Below are 24,965 nucleotides of genomic sequence, written 5' to 3' on the forward strand. Positions count from 1 at the left end.
TAAGCCCCGCAAATCATACACTCACAGTCGTAAACCATCTTACAAAATTTCATATCTTCAACTTGCACCGCTTCTCTTGCGCGTTTTATTTATTTACAATCCTTGTCTTTTTTTTTTACCGCTTTACGCTGCTTCTCATTCACATCACGTGTTCCTCGCCCGCGCACGTGTCCTGCTACACGCGTGTTATTAACATGTTTGCCTTGCTCTTGCAGATGGCCGCCGACGTCGCCGCGGTTACGGCTTCCTCACGCCGTGTTTGTTTTTTTTTTTTTCTCCCCCACGCCTTTGCGTGAGCAATGTGGGGAAACTTGCAATAATAAAGATCATTTTTGGATTTATGTGATTTTAGTTATTGTGTGTGTGTGTGTATGTGTGTGTATATCTGGACACAATATGCTCATAAATTGACACAACACTGGAGTTAATGTTCTTTATTTGCATGCAATGCGCTCACGTTGTTGCTGTTGGTCTCCGTGTGGTGGTCCTCCGTCTCCTCAGGTGATCCAGCAGCAGAAAACGGAATGTTCTCGCCAGTTGGAAGGTCTCAGCTCCTGGTTGGCGGGACCCGCCGCCGTTCTGGCCAATCAGAGATCAGAATCGGCAGCGGACTCGGACGATGTGAACGTCCTGCGAGAAAAGCAGAAGAAGTTAAAGGTGCGAAATCTCGGGTCAACCGTTTGAGCTCTCGTACACAAAAAACGCCTGCTAAGAAGAAATGTCGGATATCTCATCTTGGTTAGCTTTTCGTTTTTACAGAAGCCAAGTTGCTATCCGTCTCTTTGCAGGAAGTGCAGAAGGACCTCCGGGCCAGAGCGGAGGACACGGCCGAGGCCGTCCGCTCGGCGGAGGACTTGCTGGCCCAGCGAGGAGAAAGCTTGAGCGCGGAGGAGCGAGAGGGCCTGCGGGTGGCGCTAGCGCGGCTGAAGGAGCAGTACGCGGCCCTGACGGAGGCGGCCGGCGCGTCCGTGTCGGAGGTGGACGCCGCCATCGACGCCACGCTGCAGCACAACATGCAGAGGGTGAGACGACAAGCTTATTGTACGTTTTATCACACTTTAAACACATTTAAACGTATTCAAACACTTTTAAACGTATTCTTCAGCGCCTGTTCTCACGCTTGCTGTCAAGAAATCGTCGTTTATTTGTCACTCCCTTCTGAAGTTTGCTGTAAAACGAGCACATGAAACAAAACAGAATTAAACGCTGTATATTTCAACAGCAAAATGTTCAGCCAGATCTTATAATTTCCTCGAATGAAAGTCCACTAGCGTAATGCTAACATATAATAGGAAATGCCATAGATGGAAACTGAAATTAGTATCAGTCTCTGTCAGTAGAAACCTTCAAGCAACACTGGTAGCAGCAACACAGACGCGTTTGAAGTTGTAAGCGAATACTGTCGTCCGACTTGACGTTTTAACTGAAAGGATTGGGTTAGTTAATGGTGAGAAAAATTTTGATTTTTATGGTTTTCAATGAGGTCGCTAGCTACAAAGGTGTCACTACTTTAGCATCTTAAACTAATTCAAGAAACACAAATGACAATTCTCCACATTTTTTTAACCTATGTTCATTCTTTATTCACAAATCTTCAAAAAAAAAACAAAAAAACATCAGGCTAAAGCCTTTGAGGATCTTCAGCAGACCCAAGACCAGATGGACTCCCTGCTGAAGGACTTGACCGCCGCTCACCAATCAGCAGCTGAAGATGTCACCGACCTGTCGTCCACGCAGCCCGACGCCGCCGTCACGTCCCACACGGGGGCGCTGCAGGTGCCAACCTTTTTCCGTTGCAGCTTCTGTCACAGAAAGTTGGGGATGTTAGCTTTTCAGGTGACGTTTCCATCGGCGTCCGCTTGTACGCGTTTCGGTGACGTGTTTTCAAACATCTTGCTCGGAGCCTGGCCATTGCCGTCGGGTTCCTCCTGAAATTTCAGCCCAATGTCCCGAACTTTTCGCGAGTAGCGTATCACGCGGTCCGGATGAGGAATGTGTGACCTTGTGCGACGCAGACTGAACTCCGGCGACTGCAGGCTCAGCAGGCCCAGCTTCTCCAAATCGGCCAATCGGCGCGCACGCTGCTGGACCGGCCCGACTCCACGGTTCCTCCCGAGGAGAAGCGACGTCTGCGGGCCGCGCTGGACCAGCTGCAGGCTGAGCACCAGCAGAAGCTGCACAGTTGCCAGGTAGCCTTCAAAAAACGCTCTTGAGGCTGGGGGATTAATCGCCTTTTGCCTTTTATTTAGAAATGTATTATTATTATTATTTTTTTTAAATTGTCCCCTCTTTGAGCCGTCACCTTATTGTGGTAGAGGGGTTCGTGTGTGCCAATGATCCTAGGAGCTAAGTTGTCTGGGACTTTACGCCCCTGGCAGGGTCACCCATGGCAAACAGGTCCGAGGTGAGGGACCGGACAAAGCACAGCTCTTAAAAAAACCCTATGATGACAAACAATGCAGGACGACGTCGTCCTGCAAACAATGCAGGACGACGTTTTGCTTAGGATGCCTCATGGAACGCCTCCCCGGTGAGGTGTTCCGGGCACGTCCCAGAGAGAAGTCCGGGCGTCCCTGCGAAAGCTACTGCCCCCGCAACCCGACCTCGGATAAGCGCTAGAAAATGGATGGATGGAGTTTTATTGTATTATACTGTATATAATAATGCCAGTGTCGTTATTTTTCTGCAAAGAGGAAACAAATCTGAAAATGTTATTTTGAAGCCATATCTCTCACTCGTATGACGGCGACTATTTCCGTCCTTCCGCTTGCAGGAGCGACTGAGGAAGTCGGAGGCGCTGAAGGATGAGCTGTCCAAGTTTCTCCAGGAGCACGGCGCTCTGGGCGCCTGGCTGGAGCAGAGCGAGCTGGAGCTCAGATGTTTGGGGGAAGGAGAAACGGACGCTCAGGAACTGAAGAGCAGACTGGACCAGCACACAAAGGTACGGTCGACCCCCGTCGATGACTTGTCGGGAGGGCGCGCACGCTGTCCCCGCCAATAAACCCGTGGGCAACGAAGTGCAGCTGCTCCTGCTTGCCTGTAGGTGGTGCTGTTAGCTAAGGAATTTCTGCAGGGGCAAATAGATTCTTCTTCTGTTCACTCGTGACTATATTTTGACGTTTTGGTGGCGTTCCGCAGCTGGCCGAGGACGTCATCTGCCACAAGGCCGACCTGCGCTTCGTCTCCATCTCGGGTCAGAAGGTTCTGGACTCCTGCGCGGGGGCCCTGGAGGCGCGGTGGGGCGCCGCCACCGAGCGGCTGGTGACCGACAAGCTGCACGACGCCAACCACAGATATACCTCGCTTCATGCCAAGGTGTGCGCTTTTTGAAAAAAAAATTAATATATATATTTTTTTTTATTGAAAAGGAGGCTCTCACAAGACTTTTTTTTTTTTTTTTTTTTTTTTTTTTCTTTGATTATTAAAATAATGATTTATTTATGTAATATATGTAGTTTCATATTAAATTGGCCAGTTGGAAAACTCAAGAAAAAACTAAATTTAGTGTGTGGGGCGGTTAAGTATGCATATGTCGCATATCAAACTGTTCTACTGTTAAGTTAGGAATTACCTTGTTTGCTCATTTTTTGTTTGTTTTTCTTTGCTTAAACATGCATTGCTGGTCAATTTGATCCTTTATAACGTTTAAGACAAAACAAATATTGAAAAAAATATGTATTGTTGTTGGTCTTTTTGGATGTGTGTGTTGATGTATTTATTTGACGGCTAAAATGCATACGTTTCAGGTCGAATTGACCCGTTGAATGGACTAAGACTCACTTGAAAAATATATTTCCCAAAAATATTTAAAAAAATAAAAATAAAAAAAAACACAACACAATCGGGATAAATCCTGCTCACCAAAGCTAAGTTATCCATCAGTTTGTGGGGAAATGATGCTAATAATTTCATGCAAATTGAGCAATTATGTCACGTTATGATATGGAGATTTTTCATTTCTGTGGTTCTGACATCCTTGGCGACGTTCAACAACAACAACAACAACAACTTGCAATCTGTGTTTTTGTGCAGTCGTCAGATTTGGGCGGGCGCCTGTCGGGCCTGCTGGAGCGCTACCAGCGCTACCGGGACGAGGTGGTCTCGCTCCACTCGTGGCTCAGCGCCCAGGAGCAGAACCAAAGCGTCGCCAAGCCCGGCGGAGACACCGACGCCCGGAACCTGCAGGACACCCTGCGGCGAGTCCAGGTAAAGCGTTCGTGGCGCTTGGATCCCCGACCGGTCTCGCCGCGTGAGGTGCTGGAGAATTCTTTCTCTCTGTGCGCGTTCAGCTGCTGCAGGACGAGCTGGCCGAGCGCTCGGTGCAGTTGGAGAAGGTGAAGCGAGCCGGGAGAGTTCTGGTCAGCGCGGACGAGTCTCCCTCCCTGAAGGCCGTGGACGTCCTGGGTGCCGCAGGTCAGGACCGCCGCGCCGTGTTCACGTTCCCGACAGGAGCTCGGCTCGCGTCAAATGATCTGCCGTCGTTCTCGTTCAGACGGTTTAGAGAAGAGGTTCTCGTCGCTGTCGGCGTCCGTGTCGGAGCGGGCCGAGCGGCTTCAGACGGCCGTGGCCCAGTCGGTGAGCGTGCAGGAGGGCTTGAAGGCGCTGCTGGCCTGGCTCGACACGCTGGATCCGGACCCCGCGCCCGTGCAGCCCACGGTGCTGGCGCTCCAAGACGCCCTCACCCGCAACCAGGTAGACAAGAGGGCCTCCTTGAAAGTGGCTGAAAGTCATAAGAACCTTCAAAGTTCTGCTCGGACGGAAGCAAAAAGAAATGGCGGTTTTCGAAAAGCCTCCTCAAAGTGCTGCACTTGATTTGGGGGGGGTCAAACACAGGTCAAACAAGTGGTAGCAGGTGTGTGCTGACGCCTGTTGGACTTGGTTTTGAATGGGATTCTGAACACAGCCACAACCTCGTTGTAAGAGGGTGTGCAAACACAATCTAGCTCACTTATTTGTATTTACTCCCTCGAAGATAAAAAAAAAAAAAAAAAAAAAAAAAAAAAAATCATTCAATGGTGGAAAAAGATTTATCTTGGTCTCCTTTTTTTAATTACAAAAAACTGGCATTTGAACACTTGTGTTGACTTTTTATATCCACTGTATTGAAATTCAGCTGCTGAATTTAATTGACCAAAACCTTTTTTTTTTTTTTTTTTTTTTTCTTTTCATATTTGGTTTTATTGTATAATTTTCTTTGTGAAGTGGTTTTCAATGTAGCAAATTTAGTTTTCCCAAATATTTAATCATACCAGAGTATGATTAAATATGTTTAGAATATGAATAGAAATGGATTAAAAATGTCAGACAAACCTAAGCGGTTTCATCTGCTCCCTCCTCCCCAAAGCAGAGCGAGCGACGCGCTTACAACGTGAGCTCGATGTGACAAACGTCGGAGCCTTGGTGGAGGTCTGCGCTCTCCATTTTGACCAATTTCAAAAATATCGTTCCCCTAGAAACTTCGACAGGAGCTCCTTTCCCGCCAGGGCAGTGTGGAGGCCACGCGAGACTCCGTCTCCAAGCTGCTCCAGAGCCCCGAGGCCTCCACCGCTTCGGGCCTGCAGGGGGCGCTGGACGAACTGACGCGGAGGTTCGCCGCCGCCCAGGTCAGCCAAGCCGGGCGGGAGGTCGAGCTGAAGGCGCTGCTGCCCGGGCTGGAGAGCTTCGAGCGGCTGGCGGCCGACCTGCGGGTTTTCGTCAGCGGTCGCGCCAAGGCCCTGAGCCCGGCCGGGCAGCCCGACCGCAGCGTGGACGACTACAGGCAGGCTGTGGAGGTCAGCGTCACTACAAGAGAGATGTAGTGTGTGTGTGTGTGTATAATTTTTTTTTCTGGTTTTACCTCTCCCACATGCTTCAAACTAAATACACACTTAAAATTAAAACACTTCTTTAAAGGATTCCTTAGTGCCTGTTCTCTGTAGGCGCTCGCATTTCTCCAAATAAAATGCAAAGTGTGCGCTTGCTTCAAGCTGTTTATTTGCGACCGCCGGTTAAAGTTTACTGTAAATCGCACTTATAAAACTAAACAGAATCTAACATTGTATATTTAAACATCAAACTCTTCAACCAAAGTATGTAATATGATTTAATCAAAGTCCACTAGCTTAATCCTAACATAATTCCAAACACTATAGATGGGCTAATGGAAATTAGCATCCATGTTACAGTAATTGTAAACAAACCCTCTCGCCAATTTCTTATTTAGCGTTGTACAGGTGAGGCAAGGCCACCTTGGCAAAATCTTTGCAGCTTGGCACATACCTTGGGTCAAAAATTTCCAACACTGAAAATGTTTCAGCAGTGTTAGCGGTAATAGTCGGTATTCGCGAGAGGGGTCCGAAAAATCTCTCATTTGTCAACTAGCGCCTCTCAGTTCGCAGACATGTTAGTGTAAGCAGCGCACAACAGCGAGGACACACACTCTAGAGAGAGGCTAAAAAAATAGCTCAGCCTGATTAATTCATTTGAATTAATCTATGAAATCAATTAATCAGTGACAAATATGCTTTGCGGGTGTTTTTGACAGGAAGTGAAGTCGGCGCTGCAACAGGAAGCGCCTCAGCTCGAGTCCTTCTGCGGCCTGGCGGAAGAAGTCTGCACGTCCCGAGTTTTGGGTGACACGCAAAACCTCCGGCACCACGTCGAGACCGTGTCGGATGACTTCCAGCGGCTAGAAGACGACGTCAACCAAAGGTAAGATTGAAATGTTTCAAGAAAACTTGATGCATTTTTTCACAATTTAAAAGTTCCCAGGTCAGTGACGTCAAAAAACCCAAGAATGAAGAATTATGGCTTTCCACAGCCTATTTGTTGTCTTGCTGACATTTTGAGGGGCTTGTCTCATGCCACTGCGAAGCCCGCCCCCTCTCCTGCTGGCGCAACGCCAATGGAGATTTTGCTTCCGTGGCAACTCTGGGGCCGGCGCTCGACGGCTTCTACTTGTGGAAGCGGGGGGGAAAAAGACAACTAATGCATTTTCGCTTGTGGCGGCAGCACTTCATCAGTGGATTTGTATATGCGGTGCTTATCAGACGCTAAAGCTAATTAGGGCTAATGGGCACTCTGATATTCAAATCTGCTAAAATCGGCTGATTTAAAAAAAAAAAATAAAAAAATAAATAAAATAAAAAAAATGTTTGCAGATTATTTTTTTTCTTTTCACATGTTGACACATTACAACGTAAGACAAAGATAATGACATTAAAAGAAGACTAATAAAGGTCGGTCATGTTTTTGCATTTGGGGATCCTCATCAGTCCTGATAAGTGACTCAGTTAGTCAATGCACTGATGGAGATTTGACATTTGCCAAAAAAGAGCTTTTTCCAAATCTGCAGTCGACCCGCAGATGAATCACTTCGCAGTTTGTCGAACATGAATCCAGTGAGAGACCATGTGTCCAAAATCTCATCATCAAAGCAACAATTTAAGCACCCTCACACTCCTTTTCATATGATTATAAAACTTTGACGTCACGCTCCGCCAGCGTTAGAAAATGTCAGCAAAAAATGCTAAATTGCCAAACGTTTGGAATTTCTCTGGAGAGTTTAAGCAAAGCTCAGCAATGTACCAAAAAATGGCAGCTTCAAACCAAAATGGCAGATTTCCTGTTCAATTTCAGACATGGGCCCTTGAGACTTTTTCATGCGACCTGTTATAAAAAACATGTCCGCCCAATTTTGTGTTGATCCAGTAAACAGGTGTTGGGGACTCTTTTTTTTTTTTTTTTTTTTATAAACTGTAACCTCTTGACCTCGAGGGGGCGCACAAGCTAACAAAAGCTCAAATGGTGAGAAGCCGTAATGTCTAACCGTGTCGGCCTTCCAATCCTTCCCCTGGGTGCAGACTGGAAGCCATTTCGGCCTGCGAGCAGCAGCTGCTCCACTTCCGGGGGCTCTCCGGCGCCCTCCTCAGGTGGCTGCAGGCGGCGCAGGAGCAGCTGCCCGCCAAGGAGCTCGCCCTGGACACGGAGGCGCTGCAGAGGCGAGTGGAGCAGCTCCAGGTGGGTTCGCGAACACACCGCGTCCTCGCGTGTGCTGCCTTCACGGACGACGATGATAATGATGATGGTGCCTTCAGGAGCTGTTGGAGGAGTGGGAGTCGCAGGCGTCCAGGGTGCAGGAGTTGAACAAGAGCGGCTCTGAGCTAGAGGCGCAAGTCATTGACATCACGGCGCCGCAGAGCAAACGCGGTAAGAGCGGCTCCTCGTTTCAATACACAAACAGGACAGGTTTATTGTAAATAAATAGAAAACAAGTTTTTATCCAAACGTACCTCGCCGGTGTGCTTGGGGGGGGGGGGGTAGCAATATCTGTGACCACATCGGCCACTTCTGGAGCTAACGGCGGTTTAAGTGACAACTCGACACAATTTTCTGTCCGTTAAATCGACATTCTGCTGTAGTCGTCTTTTTTTGGGTGTGTTTCACAGGTGCTCCCCAAATGAACGGCTCCGCGGGTCCCGGCAGCGTCAACGGCATTCATACTTGTAAAGGTTCGAATGACCAAGTGAATCTGCTTCCATATTTATCTGCTCTATGAAGTGCAATTTTCCAGCCCGAAACGCGTCCCGTTGCCCGTTTGCGTCCCGTCAGACCTGACGGAGATCCAGGCGGCCGTGTCGGACGTCAGCGCGCGGCACGAGGCCCTGGGCGCCGACCTGACGGAGCGCCTGTGCCGCCGGAGGGCCTCGCTGGAGCAGAGGCGGCGAGCCGGGCGCGGAGCCGACGAGCTGCGCCGCTGGCTGAAGGACAAAGAGGAGACCCTCGCGCTGGAGCACGCCGCCTCGCCGTCCAAGCCGGAGGTGGTGCGTGCGCAGGCCCAGGAGAACAAGGTAAGAAACGGGTTTCCATTTGATTGTAGCGTGAACCCCCGTTGGTCATCGCGAGGTTCCAGACCCTGAAAATAGAGAGAAGACCCCAGAAGCTTCTCTGCCTCTTCTTCTTGCTATTTAATTACGCTGCATGTCTTCCGGAACACGCGCGACTAAACTGGAGGCGCACAACTCCACAAATTCTGGCTTGCCCGTGTTCTGCTAAAAGCCATAAAAGGATCGCTTGCAAACCTTGGCTAAAGCGGGCGTCGACGATCCTAATAATGACGTGACCTCGAACGACGGCCAGGCGCTGCTGTCGGAGTTGGCCGAGCGCTCGGCCCAGGTGGAGGAGCTGAAGGGAACCCTGAAGAAGCTCATCGCCGACAACCCCGATTCCCCCGAGGCCGACGCCTGGAATCGACAGCTGCGGGAGATCGGTACGTGCTACCGAATGTCGGCAAATATGTCCAGATGTATACACGGCGCCTTTCTTTCACTGTGTCGTGGCAGTGAACTCACCTTCATCAGGAGAAGCAAGCTATCTGAACACATACGGTGGAGCAACAAATGCAGACAGACAGTATACAAATACTTCAAAGTTCTTTATCTTCTGCAAAGAACACCTCATTTTACTGAAACATTTAGTTCCATCCATCCATTTTCTGTACTGCTTTTGCTCACGCGGGTCGCGGGCGTGCTGCAGCCTATTCCAGCTATCTTCGGGCGACAGGCGGGGTCCGCCCCGAACCGGTCGCCGGCCAATCGCAGGGCACATACGAACAAACAACCGTTCGCACTCCCATTCACACCTACGGGCAATGTAGAGTCTTCAATCAACCTAGCATGCATGTTTCTGGGATGTGGGAGGAAGCCGGAGTACCCGGAGAAAACCCACGAAGAACAGGCAAACTCCACACAGGCGAGGCCGGGATTTGAGCCCCGGTCCTCAGAACTGGGAGGCAGACGTGCTAACCACTCTTCCGCCGTGCCGCCATCATTTAGTTGTTCAAAGTTATTAGACCAGACTTGTTTCCTCCATTTCTTTATATATCAAAAAAACGGTACAGATTATAGTGTCTGTGTGTTAAATACATGCACGTACAATTGAGGAAAGACTTTAGAAACCTAAAGTTGTAAAATAACGATGAACATTTCAGACGCAGGAAATGTCAAACTAAAAATAAAGATGACTATTTTAGACTCAAAGAGGGCCGTTTTGGATGTGTCTTTGCCTCTTAAAACCCCCCAAAAAGTTCAAACTGAACAAGCAGCAAACGTTTGTGGGTGGAAAAGTGTGAAAATGTTCCAAAGTGGATGTTCTCCAGGGACAGTGTGGGAAGTGTTAGCTTGAGTGCATTTCTACTTTCTTAGGAAACAAGGATATGAGAACCTTTTTCAAATATTTCATAACACAGTTTTGAACTAGCGCAAGAAACCATTTCCCTAAGTCTTCTCTGCCCTCAGACGCCCGCTGGCTCTCGGCCAATCAGACGGCGTCGCGGCGCCAGGCGGAGTTGGAGGCGCGCGCCGACCGGCTGGGCAGCTTCGCGGCGGCGGCCGCTCAGCTGGGCCCGTGGCTGCGCGAGAAGGAGCTGATGATGAGCGTGCTGGGACCGCTCAGCATCGACCCCAACATGCTCAACACGCAGCAGCAGCAAGTCCAAGTACGTCGGGACGCGCGCGGGAAATGACTGCCGAGCGAGATCGACGTTGGGCTCAGTGTTGGCCAAAATATTAGGAACACCTCACAGTATGATGCACTGCCACAATCCAATAAACACATTGCTTGATAAATATAAGTCAACATTGAACAGAAAATAAATACTTGTTGCATCTCCTTCGAGATTGTGCCTAATGAAGTGTCCGCTGAGTGCGAGGCGCATTAAGTCTTGAATGTGATTTTCCCAACCGTAGGCTGTAATTATCCTTCAAAATAAAGCCTACGCTTAATTAGCTCAGTGTTTCGTACCTCTACGATATCATGAAAATAGATCACAAAATGTCATCGCGATGATACCCTTGAGCCCATCTTGCCCACGGCTAATGGTTTACTTTTCGTGTAGGTGTAATGCAAGTTTAGCTCTTCAATTTAATCACAGTGACCTTGAAATGTGTTTAAAAAGTCTACAGTTTGGCTTTCAAATTCTGAAAGTGTAAAATGAAGACGATAAAAGTGTGACCATTAGCACTGCACATAAATCTAGGGAGATGTACGTAATGATTCAATTCAAATGTATTGTGCAGAAAAGGAAGAAAAAGTACCCAAATGTTTAAAAACCAACAATTATCAAGGATTAATACAACGGAACTGCATTTAGGCAGTGATTCTTTCACACACCACTAGAGGGAGCCTGCGTACCACACTGCTCGAGCCAATTCCAAACATAATTGGGGTCTTTTGCGCTATTTGTGGCCGGGTCCCTGTCTATGTATCATAATGTCAACTTGTTGTTGTAGTTCATGCTGCGAGAGTTCGAGACCCGTCGCCAGCAGTTCGACCAGCTCACCCAGTCTGCCGGGGGCATCCTCTCGCAGACGCGGGATCCCAAGGAGCTGGAGGAGGTCCGTACCGAGCTGGACTCTGTCTCCCGACAGTGGCGCGAGCTGACGGGCGAGCTGGACCGCCGCTCGGAGCAGATCGGCCGGGCGCGGGGCACCAGCGAGCGTTACCGGGCGCTGTTGCACGAGCTCTCGGCGAGCGCGGCGGCGCTCGGCGAGCGCCTGGACGGCCGGGCCGAGCTCAGCGCCTGTCCCGAGGCGCTGAGGCGGCGCCTGCGGGAAACGGGCGAGATCCGCTCGGAGCTGGAGAGGCGCCGCGGCGAGCTGGCCCGGGCCGAGCGGCTGTGCGAGGAGCTGAGCGCCATTGTGGCCGAGCCTTACCTGAAGGACGAGCTGAAGAAGCGGCTGGCGAGCGTCAGCGCGCCGCTCAAAAGCCTGGAGGAACGCGCGGGTGCGGCGAACGGCCTGGAAAATCCACCGTTCTGCCTTTTCCCAAAATGGCTTCATTTTTGTCTTTTCTCCGCAGCGGACGGCCTGTCTCAGCTGCGGGCCGCGCTGTCCTCCACGCAGCAGTTCCAGCAGATGTTCCAGGACGTGCGCTCGTGGCTGGACCGGCAGGCGGAGCTCAGGGACCCGTCGCCGGACGCGCTGCCCTGTCGTCCCGAGGCCGTCCGCTCCCTGCTGTCCGCCGCCGCCGACCTCCGGCGCGCCGTCGCCGCCCAGGGCGGCTCCTACGAGCTGATCCGCGCCGAGGGCGCGTCGCTGCTCGCCGCCCTTCCCGCCGGCGGGGAGGAGCGCGCCGCCCTGCAGTCCCGCCTGGCCCGCTTGCGGCAGGACTGGGAGGACGTCAACGGGAGACTCTCAGAGCGGGAAGACCGACTGAAAAGCACCCTGAGCGAGGCGGAAAGCTACCGGCGGCACAAGGCTGAGTTTACCGCCTGGCTGGACGAACGCGAGGAGAAGGACGCGGAGATCCGGCCGTCGCTCGACTCGACGGGTCTGGATGAGGCCCTGCGCAAGGCCAGGGGGCTCGCCCTGGACCCGGAGAGGCGGCAGCCCCTGCTGGAAGCCTTCAACGCGGCCGCCGACCGGCTCCTGGAGCAGTGCTGCGTCGGAGACGACGAGGTACTTCTGTCTCCTTACTAAATACCGGGATGTCCAAACCTTTGCCGGTGAGTCGAGTCCATCTTGTTTTGGCAGTTCAACACACTGAGCACATTGATCAGGTCAAGAACCAAGCTCCTCTTACCTCTTACAGGCTGTTCCAAAAGTTACTATGCACTTTCATTGTACGTTTTGGTTCCAAGTATCGTTTGGACAGAGGTTTTGCAATGTTTGTAAGCATATCATTCCCTCGCTCGTGGCTCGCCTGTCGTCGCCTAGGAAGCAGTTTTTCTGGCCTTGACTGCAGTTCAGGAAGGTTTTGATGCTCAACAATCTGAAGTATGTTTGGCGAAAGCTTTTTCACGAGTCGAGGAAAAACTCCGCCCAAGAAAGAAACCAAACAGAACTCCGGCTTCGGCCGGTTGGGTTGCGGCAGAGAGACGGTGTAGGGAGAGAAGTTAGAAAGGTGGAGAAAAGAAGAAAAAGAGGGATCGAGCGACGGCGGAAGGGAGGAGAGAACAATGAGCACAACAACTGCCGTATCAGCGACTGTAGAGGGCCACATACTGCGAAGCTGATAATTCAATAATGTCGACGTAACAGCAAACGGAGAACTGACGCGTCTGTTCAGGTTCGAGACGAGAAGACGCAGCTGAACCGACGTCTGGACGCGCTGGCCGAGCGTCTCCTCGGTCGCACGTCGCGGCTGGAGGAGCTCTCGGGCCGCCTCAAGGAGTTCGAGGAAGGTCGGCAGGCGGCGGAGAGACGCCTGGAGGCCGCCGAGCACCAGATCGAAGTCCAGGAGGCTTTAGGACCTCAGGTACCGGAAGACAAAGGATTTTTCACTTGTGCGCTCATTTAGGCCAGTGACGCGTACTGACAGGCAGAACAATGGAACGTATACTCAATAGTCTGCTTTACGTAAAGGTGACACTCCTCCTAATTTATTTCAATTTGGCATATTTCAAGCCTCCTGTTATGTCTCCATTTCAGGCCTGCAGCGCCAAGAGCCTGGAGAGGCTGAGGAGCCAGCAGGAGACCCTGGCGTGCCTGCAGCCCCGGGTGGTCTACCTGCGGGACCTGGCTCAGGGGCTGGCGCAGGACGCCCCCCTCGGGCCGGGCGGCGGCGCTCAGGGGCTGCAGGACCGGGCCGAACACACCCAGAGGCAGTTTGACCACGTCAGCGCCAAGGTGAGAAGATCCAGTAAAGAAGTGCGTTTCTGCTTATTGTGTTGTTTGCGCACTTACTGCAGAGCGGCGACGCATACAAACAGAGCGGATAGCAAAACCTGCTACGAGAGTGAAGGCGTGCGACTCTAAATTCCGACTCGTCCATAAAACACCGTCGTTTCAAAATGTGCGAGAAAGCAGGGTGAGAACGATCCACCGCAATTTATCGGGAGTCACTGTCGGTGCAAGTTTGAGGATTACGGTGGCGTAAATATTAGCATAGCATGCTAGTTGAGTGAGTCACGCTGCACGGCTGAGCTAAACGGATTCCAACGCGTGCGTGCGTTATCACCTTGAAAGAAAACAGAGCTGCTGAAGCCGTTTGACTTTTTGACTTCCTGTGCCCATTTATGGTCGTCGTGGACTGTGGAGCGTTTGGGTTTGGCAGCAGCCGCACTCTTTCATTTACATCTCAACGGCCGCTTTATTCGGCACACTTGCCACACTCGCTCATATTCTATATAGATACACATATTTGTATAGAAACGTGCGTGTGTGACTTTATATACGCACACAGTGTCCCTAATGATGTGACCAGAGTGTGCAATCAATGTGTGTGTTGTCAGCCTGCTTAGATAACATTGCTGTCTATTTTGGGTTGTGTTGCCTGCGCCAAAACGCTTATACATATTGTCCACGTTGGTTCTTTGGTTCAAGAGCTTTACACGTGTCAAAACATCGAGGTCCGGGTCAAATGTCACGGTCACAGCAAGGTCAAAGATTGAAAACCTGAAAAACCATTTTTTTGGTCTGATCGTCTTCAGACTTGCCAGACACGCAGAAGGTTGATTAGCCAATCGGCTGGTGAATGTTTGGTGGCGAGATCGCTCAAGGTCAAAGTTCATCAATGAGCAAGTCAACAATACATTTGCAGCAAAACACATCGAGTGATGCATCAAATTAAAGCGTCAGATGTGCTGCGTTGTCAATACACCGTCGTATGATGACATAGTCACACCAAAAATTACTTTTTTTGCTGAAAACTCCAAATGTAACTGATTTGGTCAGGAAAATTACCTTCAGAAATATACATTTTAAACATTGGAAATAAACATTGCTGTAAATTATATGACTCATTATACAATTATTGTAATTTAAAAAATAATAATAAAAATAAATGTACTCAATTTTAAATAGTGACAAAATGTATTTGTGAAAGTAAAACATGTTTAAAGATCTAAAGTAAAAACAGATTTACAAACTAAAAAAATAAATAAACACGAAACAAAATACACAGTGACAAAATGAAAAACCAGTTTGCAAAAGTCAAAATTTCAATTTAAATACATTTCAAAATGTATTTAATTGTAATATATATATTGTTTATATTATGATACAATGTCTAAAATAAATATTCTATTACACGTTTAAATCAATGCATCCTCATATGATGACATGATTGTCAACAAGCATCTCCATCCCAAATGGAACCGATTTGGTCAAAGACCAAAGAAAACAAGCATCAGGAAAAAATGGATGCATGAAGTGTGAAAGTGTTTTCTCCTCTTCTCGCTCCATCAGCTGGAGCGGTGTTGCTCCACGCTGGAGTCGCGCCTGCACGGCGTGGGCGAGGTGCAGTCGCACGTGCGCGACGTCTTCTCGCGCCTGGGCGACCTGGACGACGAGCTGGACGCGCTGGGCCCCGTCGGGCGCGACGCCGACTCGCTGGCCTCGCAGGCGGACGCGCTGGGCGGCTTCCTGTCGCGTCTGGCCGCCCTCCGCGCCGAGCTGGAGGCGCACGCCGCCGAGTGCGCGGCCATGCTGCGGCTCGAAGGTTCCTCGCCCGACCTGCTGGCTCTCAGGCGCGAGACGGAGGCGCTCGGGCGCCAGGCCGGAAAGGTGAGCGCGCCGTCTCGAAAGATAAAAAGCTCATCGTGTCTGCTGCCTACCGGGAAAAGTACAATACTCCGAAGTCTCGTACGAAAAAAGGAAACGATCAAAAGTAAAAACAAATTTGCAGAAATGAAAACAAATTCATATGTGCCGCAACATGTACAAAGTGCAGCATTTTTACAGAATTGAAAATGTGCATTGTAAAATGCACGTGTGCAAAATTGAAAGAAATTACAAAATGTCAAGTAAGATTACCTTGTAAAACACAAAATTACAAAGCCTTCTTTTTACAAAATTGAAACAAATCGCGTGTGATGTCGAAGAAAATATTGGAATACACAGTAACTTTCAAAATTGGGAAAAATGAGACACTGTAAAAATATTTCTTTACTAAATCGGAAGCAAAAAAGTACAAAATGTGAAAGAAATTGACATTGTAAAATATACATTTACAAACTGTCAATAAATTAATTGCAAAATAAAGTGGAGAAAAATGTTTTTTTTACAAAAGTAAAACAATTACAAAATGTGACAGAAAATAGTTTTATTTTACATACAAATTGATAAATTCTAAAAAGAAATGACAAAATGTGAAGGAAATTGACATTGTAAACAAACATTTTGCCTTGCTAAAAACAGGTGCACAAAATTGAAAACAAATGTATCAAACAACATAAAATACACAAATTACACTCTTGGTACCAATATTTTTGAATGTACAAGTTGACCAGAGGAAAAATGAATGAAATCTTCATTTACCCGCAAAAATGACAAGCGCTCGACGCCGTCCGTGGGCCAACAGCGGCGCTCGTGATAAGCACGCCGTCCGCGCGGTAAATCCCGCGCGTCGTCTGCATTGCAGCTGAACGAGCGCGGCCAGGCGCGTCTGGCGCGGATCCGGGACGCCTCCGAGCGGGTGGGCGACTTCTACCGGCTGGCGGGCGAGCTGCGAGGCCTGCTGGGAGCCGCCGAGGAAGGTCTGGACGCGCAGGGCGTCGTGGGCTCCGAGGTGGACGTCATCGAGCGGCAGCTGAAGGACTTCAAGGTAGGACAATTGAGCCTTGAGCTTCTGTCTCCGATACCCGTGGTCTTGTTTGGTTTCGGGCATGGCTCCTTGAGACTTTTTTGTGCGTCCTGTTGTGACGCGTCATGTCTGTTCAATTTTGCGGCGATCGCCGAGAGCGGCGCCCGCGGGTGATTCGTTCAAACCTTCCGACAAAAACCGCCGTACGACGCCGATAGCGCATCGCTGCGTCGTGATTGGCCCCGTCTCAATCCGGGAGCGACCACGCTGCGTCCTCGCGTTGCACTTGCAAATGTGTAGCCGACCTCAGGAATGTGCTTTACGGGCGCCCCTTTTGCCGTTTTATGGCTTTTTTTTCTCACAGGCGTGCACGCTGCCCTTTCGGTCGCCACGCCATCGCTAAAGAGCACATTTAATGGCCATGATGTCACTTGCTGTGCGTCTTTTGCCAGAGTGGTAATGGCTCACGTGATAGAGCATTTGAAACATTCCAGCGTGCTTTTGTTTGCCCCGGCCAGTGAAAGACTGAAAGAAAAAGAAAGCGCCTCCGCTGCTGCGTGCTCACGTAGGAGGATGGAATAGCGCTGGCCTCCATTTTCACACTCCCGTCGTCCTTTCTCCTCATTCCGCGGCCTCGTCGAACTCCCACAATCGTCACGCACAAGATGCTGGCTCTTGAAGCTGAATTATTAGTTTTGCGTATTTTGGCGAGTCGTCGAAACTTCGTCGCCGTGCTCCTCCCGCATGCGATGACGAAAACCCAAATGTTTCCCAATTTAGTGTCGCTCGTCTGTCAAGTATACGTTTCAAATTTGGTAGCCATCGGAGGAAAAGCTCGAGGAGGAGTTTCTATTTGAAACCGCCACTAGAAATGGCAGCTTTGAACCAAAATGGCCGACTTCTTTTCAGACATGGCTTCTTGAGGTCTACTCACGATACACATGCCGACCAAATTTAGGGGCCGATGTATTATTATTTTTTATCATCATCATGTGGTTGTAGTCAGTTTCCCATTTCACGGTGATGTCCGCCAACTGCCACCGTAATCCTCCCACGGGTTATTTTTTCATTTGCATAATTTTAGTAGGTTTTGCAGTTATGTGGAAGTCAGTCTGCATCGAATTGGCTTTGGAGGTTCGACATGGAGAGGCTCTGTCTTGGGGTGGGGGGCGCGCAGGGGCGGCTATTTCTAGGCAAGTTTATGTGGAGATGGAGTTAAGAATAGCAGCCAAGATGTCTCATTATCCCAATGATAGGACGGGCAAAGTGCTACAACTTTAAAAAGTGCTATTAAAACTCCTCTGTGGCGGCGGGACGAAGTGACACCCCCCCAACCCATGTCACTCCCCAAGCGCATGTAAGCGATCCCCCTCCATTCCAAAGTCTGTCTGGCCTGCCCTCCCCCAATGGAGCCTTTCCCAGTCCACAGCCATGATGTCATACTGCTGCCGCCGCAAACAATTGCGGGGTGTGGATGTCTTCATTAATTGGGGGGGGGGGGGGGGGGCGCCATAGTGGGAGTGGGGTGTGCCTGTTTCCCACCAGACTTTCTTTTAAACATGGCCACCGGACGATTCCGATTCCTTGCCGTCTTTTTGCGGACGGTGAGGAATCTCAGCTGTCTGCGCGCACACATTTACGCGTATTAGGGTGTGGCATAAGCGCTCCCTCAGCACATGTGCAACTGACACACACACACAGAGGAGCGTGTGTGTGCGTAGATGCAGTTGCACATTCCCAGGACAGGCTGCTTAGCGTGTGTGTGCGTGCGTATGCGTGCATGCATGTTTATGTGAAATGTGTGTTTTGTGTTTGTGTGTGGGAGTAAGTGTTTTTGTTTTGTGTTTACTCGTATGCATTTTGGTGTGCGAGTGTGTTTTCACGTGCGTGTGGGTCTATATGCTTGTGTGTGTAACTGATGACTCGCACACATCTTTAGTCCCTCACTCCCCCTTCCTCGTCGTCCGCCTCCACTGCTAACGTTACTTCATCGTCCACCCCGTCCGAGTCTCCACGGAGAACTTTTTAGCCGATGAGTCATTGTGACACACACGCACGCACGCACACACACACACACACACACACACAGGGTGTCTATTAGATAATGGGTGTAAGTGCTGAACAAAAGTGGGTCAGACAAGTTGTTCCATCGCTCTGCAAAGCTGGAAATTCACCCGAGAAATGTAGAAAAGGAATTGGACACAGCTCTCATGTTGGACTCGCACCTCCGATTATGGATCGATCATCTCGGACAAGACGTTTATCACGAACACTTTTTGGGGGGAAGGTTCCTTTGAGGTTCCCTGAGTCCAAACAGAAAGGTCTGCTTGGATGAGTGTGGTGTGGAAGAACTTGAGCGCTAACGCTAATCTGGAGAGCCGACTCATTGATCGACATGTCGGTCGTGACGACTGGCGTGCGGGTAGCGATTAAAATTCAGTATTCCCACCATGACGCCCACGTGTGTGTGTTTTGTGGGTTGATGGTGGTTTTTCTGTGTGTGTGAGAGGGAGAAAGAGAGCGTGTGTGTGTGTGTGTGTGTGTGTGTGTAAGGGGGCTGATGTCATTTGATCATTTCTGCAAAACTTGATTTGCCTGACTGCACTTTTCCTGTAACCCCGTGACGCACACACTTACATGTCACCTATGTGACAAATGAAGAAAAATGGCAGCTTGTCATGCTCTGCCATTAAATATATATTCAATATATTTTGAACATGGTGTGTGTGTGTGTGTGTGTGCGCGCACACTGCACTTCCAGGTTGTGTGTTGCCTCAGCTGTTGTGAATTAGCCTGGTGTGTGCCAAGGCTCGCGCCCGCCTACTCACCTTTTTTTTTTTTTTCATTCTCGATGAAATTGAATATCTTCTTTTGTCTCGGAAGCAGGTCAACTATTAGGAAGGTCCGCGTAGTGGCTCTTCAGTACACGCACACCCTTCTTTATCTCTATCTTTCTTTCTTTCTGCGTGTGTGTGTGTTTTAAGTGTGTGCGCATTCACCACCAAAACACAAGCGAACTCTTAAGTGTTTACGACGCGAAAAGTCGCTACTGCGTTATTCACACGTGCGTATCAAACTCGGTGTGTGTTATGTCTGTGTTCGTGCGTGCGTGGACGTGCATTCCGTGAAGTTGTGTCCACGAGGAAGCGGGCGGCGGAGTTAATGTTCAACTTAAGGCGAAGAAGAAGAGGACGACGATGTCGTCGACAAAAAGCACCCTCGGGCTTTCGGGCTTCCGACAGAAGCGAGCGTGAACGGCAGCAGCGTTGCCCGAGTGGAGGATGTAGCAAAAAGAGATCTACGTCTTAATATATCGCATCTATATATAAGCAGTTGATAATATAATCTTGTTACTCTATGTTCACAAGTGAATGTGAGCAGCAGCGAGAATAGTCAGCAGTGCTGTATGTGCGGCGGACGCCCGCGCACTCGCGAACCCACACAGTCAACCTAATCGCGGATTGTTTTTCACTTTTTTTCCCCATTTTTTGTTTTTTTGTTTGTTTTTTTGAAAACATTGTTTTCAATGCAATTATGATGGCTGTCAATTATCTGCAGATTTTCTCTAAAAAGAAAACTGCACGGAGAGTGGTGCCTTGAGATTCAAGTTCAACACTCGTATCAAAACTCTTGTATCTCAAAACATCTTTCCCCGTTGAAATGAATGCAAATGCAATTAATCCATTCTAGCAAAAAAAAACAAAAACAAATGTAGGTTGTTTTTTTTCCCCCCTCCAAAAAGCACAGTTCTGACCTTTGTTCTCCACAGAACCCGCAAACACGGAAAATGCGAGTGCCAAACACGACTGTACGGCTCCCGCAGAGCAGAGAGAATATGGTCATAACCGCTGTTTGTATGTGTTGCTGCTCCGTTTATGTTAAAGCAGCAGTGCATTGAAGGTTCATCATGAACACAACTCGAATGCTCATTTCCTTTAGCCTGTCTATGACATTTCACACTACTTTTACAATCAACTTCCACTGGGATGAAACCAAGTTTCAACTTCCTGTTTTAACACACAGTTGTTGAAGAGCGAGCAGTCAAGACTCGCATGCTCTTCTTTGTCTGCGATGACCTCCCTCAGGGACTCCCAGAGGATGAGGATGATGACGATGATGGAGGAATGAGGATAATTAAAGGGAAGCCGTCGGCTAATCGAATTTAAGCGTGAGCCCGTCAGACGGTCACACCGTCAATAACGCCGATGAGGGAGGAAGGAGGCGGGACGATGTGTCATTGAAATTAGGTGAATCCTTTGATGGCCTCTATTGTCCTTTGAGCACCTCTACTTATGCGAATAACGGGCGGAGCGAAGGCTTTTTGGAGTTGCTTCATTCGTTATTCATAGGCCAGCTAAATCATCATCTTGATGGCTTTCCCATACTCGTAAAATCAAATGAGTTCGGTAGGAGTTGCAGGTTTAAGCCCCAAAATAGGCTCGGTAGCATCCACCGGATTTTAAAAAATTCGGCCCCTGCGGCCGGTTTCACTTCGCAACGTGAGATTGAGGAGGCACGTGGATCACGGGCAGACCCACAAAAAAGCCTCAAGAAGTCGTGCTGTAAAAAGTGCAGGAGGTCTGCCATTGTGTTTCAAAGCAACCATTTTAGGATCATTTTGGCAGTCCATTTTCCAGCACTCCTTCGCAAACAAACTTATGACAGAGCATTCTGGGGGAATTCAGCCCTCGAATCGACTGCAGTTTCCCATGAAACGAGGTTGGCGCCGCTACCACGAGCGCACCCTCAAAAGGTCTCCAGGAGCCACGCCGGAAGAGTTTTTGTCTGTCATGACTCGCCATAAAACAAAACTTGAACAACACAGCTCCATAAGGTCAGAGCTCGACTAATTGTCTCGTGTGTGACGGGGGGCACCCTTCAGAGATTTATAGGTGCCCCCGACAGTCATAACGCCGCCTAAGACTCCTTCCAACTCTATATTGGAGTCCTCTTTCTTTTCTTTTCTGTTCACCTCCCACGTCCTCCGTGCTAATAAGTCTTGTCAATGTGTGCTTTGAAAAGGTGGAGGAAGGCCGGTGGGCTGGCGGAGGATCTCGCGAGACGATGTGCACTTCACATCTCAACGTGCGTGCGCGACAAAGCCCTTTTGTTTCCAGCAAAACGTTTGCCTGAGACACAGCGGTGACAGCTGCGTCGCAACTGACTCTGATCGTGTGTGTGTGTGTGCGCACGTGTGTAGGCAGTTGCGTTTAGCGCTTTTGACACGCAGTCTTGCGGGTGCGCCAGGCGAGCGAGGCTTCAACTCGCGTGCGCGTCCGCTAAGTCTCTTTCCAATTGAAAAAATATCAGTCCTTTCTTTCTATTCGTTCAATTGTAAATAGTCGTCTTTCTGGATATCCTGTTTATCGCAACAGACAGACGTGACCGTGCATCTCATTATCTGATCGCGCACACACACACACACACACACACACACGCGACAAATTAATGCCGACTCTCCTGTTACGCCTTCGATGAGCCAATTATGCGGAAACTGTTCGGAACAAACAAACAAACGTTCTTTCTTTCTTTATTTAGCGCCGGGTTTGCATAGGCCAGAGTATAGCAAGCTTGATTTTATGCTGCAGAAGACTGGCTTATTGTTTGCTTTGGGCTCGAAATCAGGAAATGATCTCATTTCAATTGATCGGTCCCAAAATGATTAAGATCTGGGTGTGTGTGTGTGTGTGTGTCTTCACCTCCTGCAAGTTGTATCAGCTTCGTGTTCAACTAAACATGGCCAGATTTCACACTAAGTACGTGTGTGAGTGACATTTGATTTATTCTTTTTTATTTTTGTTTAAATGTGCCCTTCCGCAATAAAGGTTGGGAAACAGAGGAGGTGGGAAAAAAAGTCACCCCAGTTTGGGAGCTAGCTAAGCTAACAGAGGCTAATTGGCGGAAGCGCACGCGTGTCCCTGGGAAGTGTGCAACTTTCGATAACAGGGCGAGAACAATGCGGCAGCGCGTTTAAGGGGGTAGCGGGTTAGCGTGTGGCCGTCGGCTCGGGTTCTGCTGCCACGTTTTGTGTGGAATTCTGACAAGCTAGACCGCTAAGCCCCGTCCGGCCTTCCCCGCCGACGCCCTCCCTGGATCGAGTTTCAGACGAGAATGCGCAAGCGGAGCCTGTGTGTGAATCACCCGCTTTTGTGTCCGTCTGTGTCTTCAATGCGTTTGACTGGAGCAGAGGAGGAGCTCAACAAAGCCTGGACTGGAAAAGACACTCATTCAATCACATGTCAATTCTTCTTCTGCTCTTTGTGTGCGCTCGTTCTCGGTGAGCTTTTTGTGCAAAGTGGCATTTTTACTATAGTTCCTGCTATACTGGCGATCCTCGTTTTTCTTGACTTATTTATTCCTCCTCTAATTGTTTGCCGTGTTGCTTCTCCGCAGTATTTCCCGCACGTATAACTTTCTCCTTGGCTCTGATCTGTTGTTCCTTTTTTTTTTTTGGGTGAGACAGGAAACCGGCATGATTGGAGCACTTCCTGTGTTTTAATACCCGTGCAGGAAACAGAAGAAACGGAGCTGAATTCAAATACAAACAGCGAGCGAGCGAGCGAGGGAGAGAGAGAGAGAGGGGGTGGGAGTTAGCGAGCGATGGAGCGCGAGTGCGATTTTTTTTTAGCAGCTGCAAACCATTTGAGTTGCTGTGCGGCGGCCTGAGAAGAGGCAGAGAGCACAGCTTGGCAGCGCACACGGCAGAAAGAAAAGGAAAGGAGGAGAAACGGGAACAGCGTGGCACTTTGTTTCCCAGAGAGAGAGAGAAGAAGCGAGCCGGCGAGCGGAGCGGAGCGTCCCGCGATTTTCTTGCGCCAACGAGGGGGGAGGACGTCGCCCGCAACCCCGAAGGCCGGCAGAGGGCCGGGAGGGCCGTCTGGGTCTTCGCCCTCCCGGATACCATCCCGACGCTCGCTGCCTGGATCGGGATTGGACACCCTCCTTCCCCCCCTTCCCTTTATTTTGATCTCCCCCCAGGAGAACCTTGGCTGCTTTGGAGTCGCTGGACCACCTCTCCCCCAGGAGCTGTGGATGATCCTGGGATGAGAGGAAAAGGAGAAGGGGCTTTGAAACTGGGGGGTTTTCTTCTTTGTTCTGCATTTTCGTCAAAGACTGGACAGATTTCTTCTTTTACTACGGTGCTGAGACGTCTTGGAATCCTGACACAAATCCCAGATTCTTCGTGAAGGCGGCAAGGACAGTAGGCGGCATTGACATTCTTCTTTTGCACTTTCCACATGCTCGTTCTTTGTAGATAAGCTTGTGGCTTTTGCCACCTTAAAAGGACCTCTCCTCGCTGCACTTTGCCGCTCGGAATGAGCCGCACGTCAGCCACCGAATGACTTTTTGTTTTGGACTATGGAGGAGTACTCCGCCGCCGCGCTGTTCTCTCGTCAAGGCGACTCAAAGGGACGTTATCGCCTCGCGTCGGACTTTGCACCTCTGAGAGGTGGAGGAGATGATGTGTCTTTCTCCGTCGCTCGGCGCCGGCAGCCTTCTCCCCTCTTAACTAAACACGGCTTGTGATTAATATGGTGCCGAGAGGGAGGGCCGCCTGCGTCGCTCCCTCGCCGGTGCCAAGCAGCATCGCACCAAGACCACGCGAGTGCACGGCTCTCGAGGTGACATAGAGAAGGAGACCTTGTTCAACTCCAAATGTACTTTGTGGTTTTGTAGATTTCTTCAGAGAGACTCTCTTTTTTTGTGCGTTGTTGTTTCCGCTGCACTTGAAACGAACTTTGCGGCCCACCGGAGCCAGTGAAGGCAAAATGGGGAAGCCCCTGAGTCGCCCCGACTGTCTCCAGCAGAGCCCTCGCTGCCTCGGCAAAGGTGACGAGGACGAGGCCTACATCGAGGATTGCTACGTCCCGCAGAGGTCCATATACGACACCATGCGCATCAATGAGCAGATCGACCAAGGGGCCAAACTGTGCCAGCCTTCACGGAGCACCCTGGGTTCCGGCGGGGAGATACGAGGCGAAGGGAGTACACTGTCCAGCAACGGAACTATCGGAGCCGACCTAGGAGGCGTTTTTGTCTCGAGGGCTGCGGAAAACCCGGGAGGAGCCAGGAAACTGGACGAAAGGGTGATCTTCGATGCCTTAAAGCTGACCGGCGACGCTCAGATGATGTCACCTCCTGTTGGCGTTGGCGGTTCAGGTCTGACTAACCCGCCCTCCGCATCTGCACCGGGAGTGTCTCTGGTGGCCAAGAGGCGCCATCAGGCCGGAGAAAAGCGGGACAATCCCAACCGGCGCTCTTGGAAAGCTTTCCTGCCGCCGACTTTTCCCGAGTTTGCGTCTGTCGAATGTTCAGAAAAGCGTTCGTCAGCGGCGGGGCTGCCTCACTCTCCCGTTTCACCCGTTCTGCTCGCTCACCCGTCCACGCCGACCTCCTCCACGTCTTCCTTGGCTCCTTACACACCCTCGCCGTCCTCATCTGGACTCCGCACGCCTCCCGTCTCG

The 24,965-nt window shown here is 50.0% G+C and overlaps 1 protein-coding gene across 14 annotated transcripts in view; it reads left to right on the top strand.

Annotated features, from left to right (window-relative positions):
• macf1a (microtubule actin crosslinking factor 1a) overlaps positions 1–24,965 on the top strand; it is a 143,951-nt gene that overhangs the window by 81,570 nt on the left and 37,416 nt on the right. For all 14 annotated transcript variants that reach the window (XM_061665101.1, XM_061665103.1, XM_061665105.1 and 11 more), the window contains 23 exons: positions 502–657; positions 789–1,022; positions 1,621–1,776; positions 2,016–2,189; positions 2,774–2,941; positions 3,139–3,315; positions 4,033–4,206; positions 4,290–4,413; positions 4,493–4,692; positions 5,454–5,771; positions 6,524–6,690; positions 7,842–7,998; positions 8,076–8,187; positions 8,427–8,489; positions 8,590–8,828; positions 9,118–9,247; positions 10,275–10,474; positions 11,268–11,760; positions 11,836–12,434; positions 13,045–13,233; positions 13,407–13,604; positions 15,165–15,482; positions 16,339–16,521. In XM_061665101.1, coding sequence (XP_061521085.1) covers positions 502–657; positions 789–1,022; positions 1,621–1,776; positions 2,016–2,189; positions 2,774–2,941; positions 3,139–3,315; positions 4,033–4,206; positions 4,290–4,413; positions 4,493–4,692; positions 5,454–5,771; positions 6,524–6,690; positions 7,842–7,998; positions 8,076–8,187; positions 8,427–8,489; positions 8,590–8,828; positions 9,118–9,247; positions 10,275–10,474; positions 11,268–11,760; positions 11,836–12,434; positions 13,045–13,233; positions 13,407–13,604; positions 15,165–15,482; positions 16,339–16,521 — 4,929 coding nt within the window. The remainder of the gene's footprint in view (positions 1–501; positions 658–788; positions 1,023–1,620; positions 1,777–2,015; positions 2,190–2,773; positions 2,942–3,138; positions 3,316–4,032; positions 4,207–4,289; positions 4,414–4,492; positions 4,693–5,453; positions 5,772–6,523; positions 6,691–7,841; positions 7,999–8,075; positions 8,188–8,426; positions 8,490–8,589; positions 8,829–9,117; positions 9,248–10,274; positions 10,475–11,267; positions 11,761–11,835; positions 12,435–13,044; positions 13,234–13,406; positions 13,605–15,164; positions 15,483–16,338; positions 16,522–24,965) is intronic.

The sequence above is a fragment of the Phycodurus eques genome, chromosome 20 (assembly GCF_024500275.1).
Source record: "Phycodurus eques isolate BA_2022a chromosome 20, UOR_Pequ_1.1, whole genome shotgun sequence".
NCBI classification, from domain to species: Eukaryota; Metazoa; Chordata; class Actinopteri; order Syngnathiformes; family Syngnathidae; genus Phycodurus; species Phycodurus eques.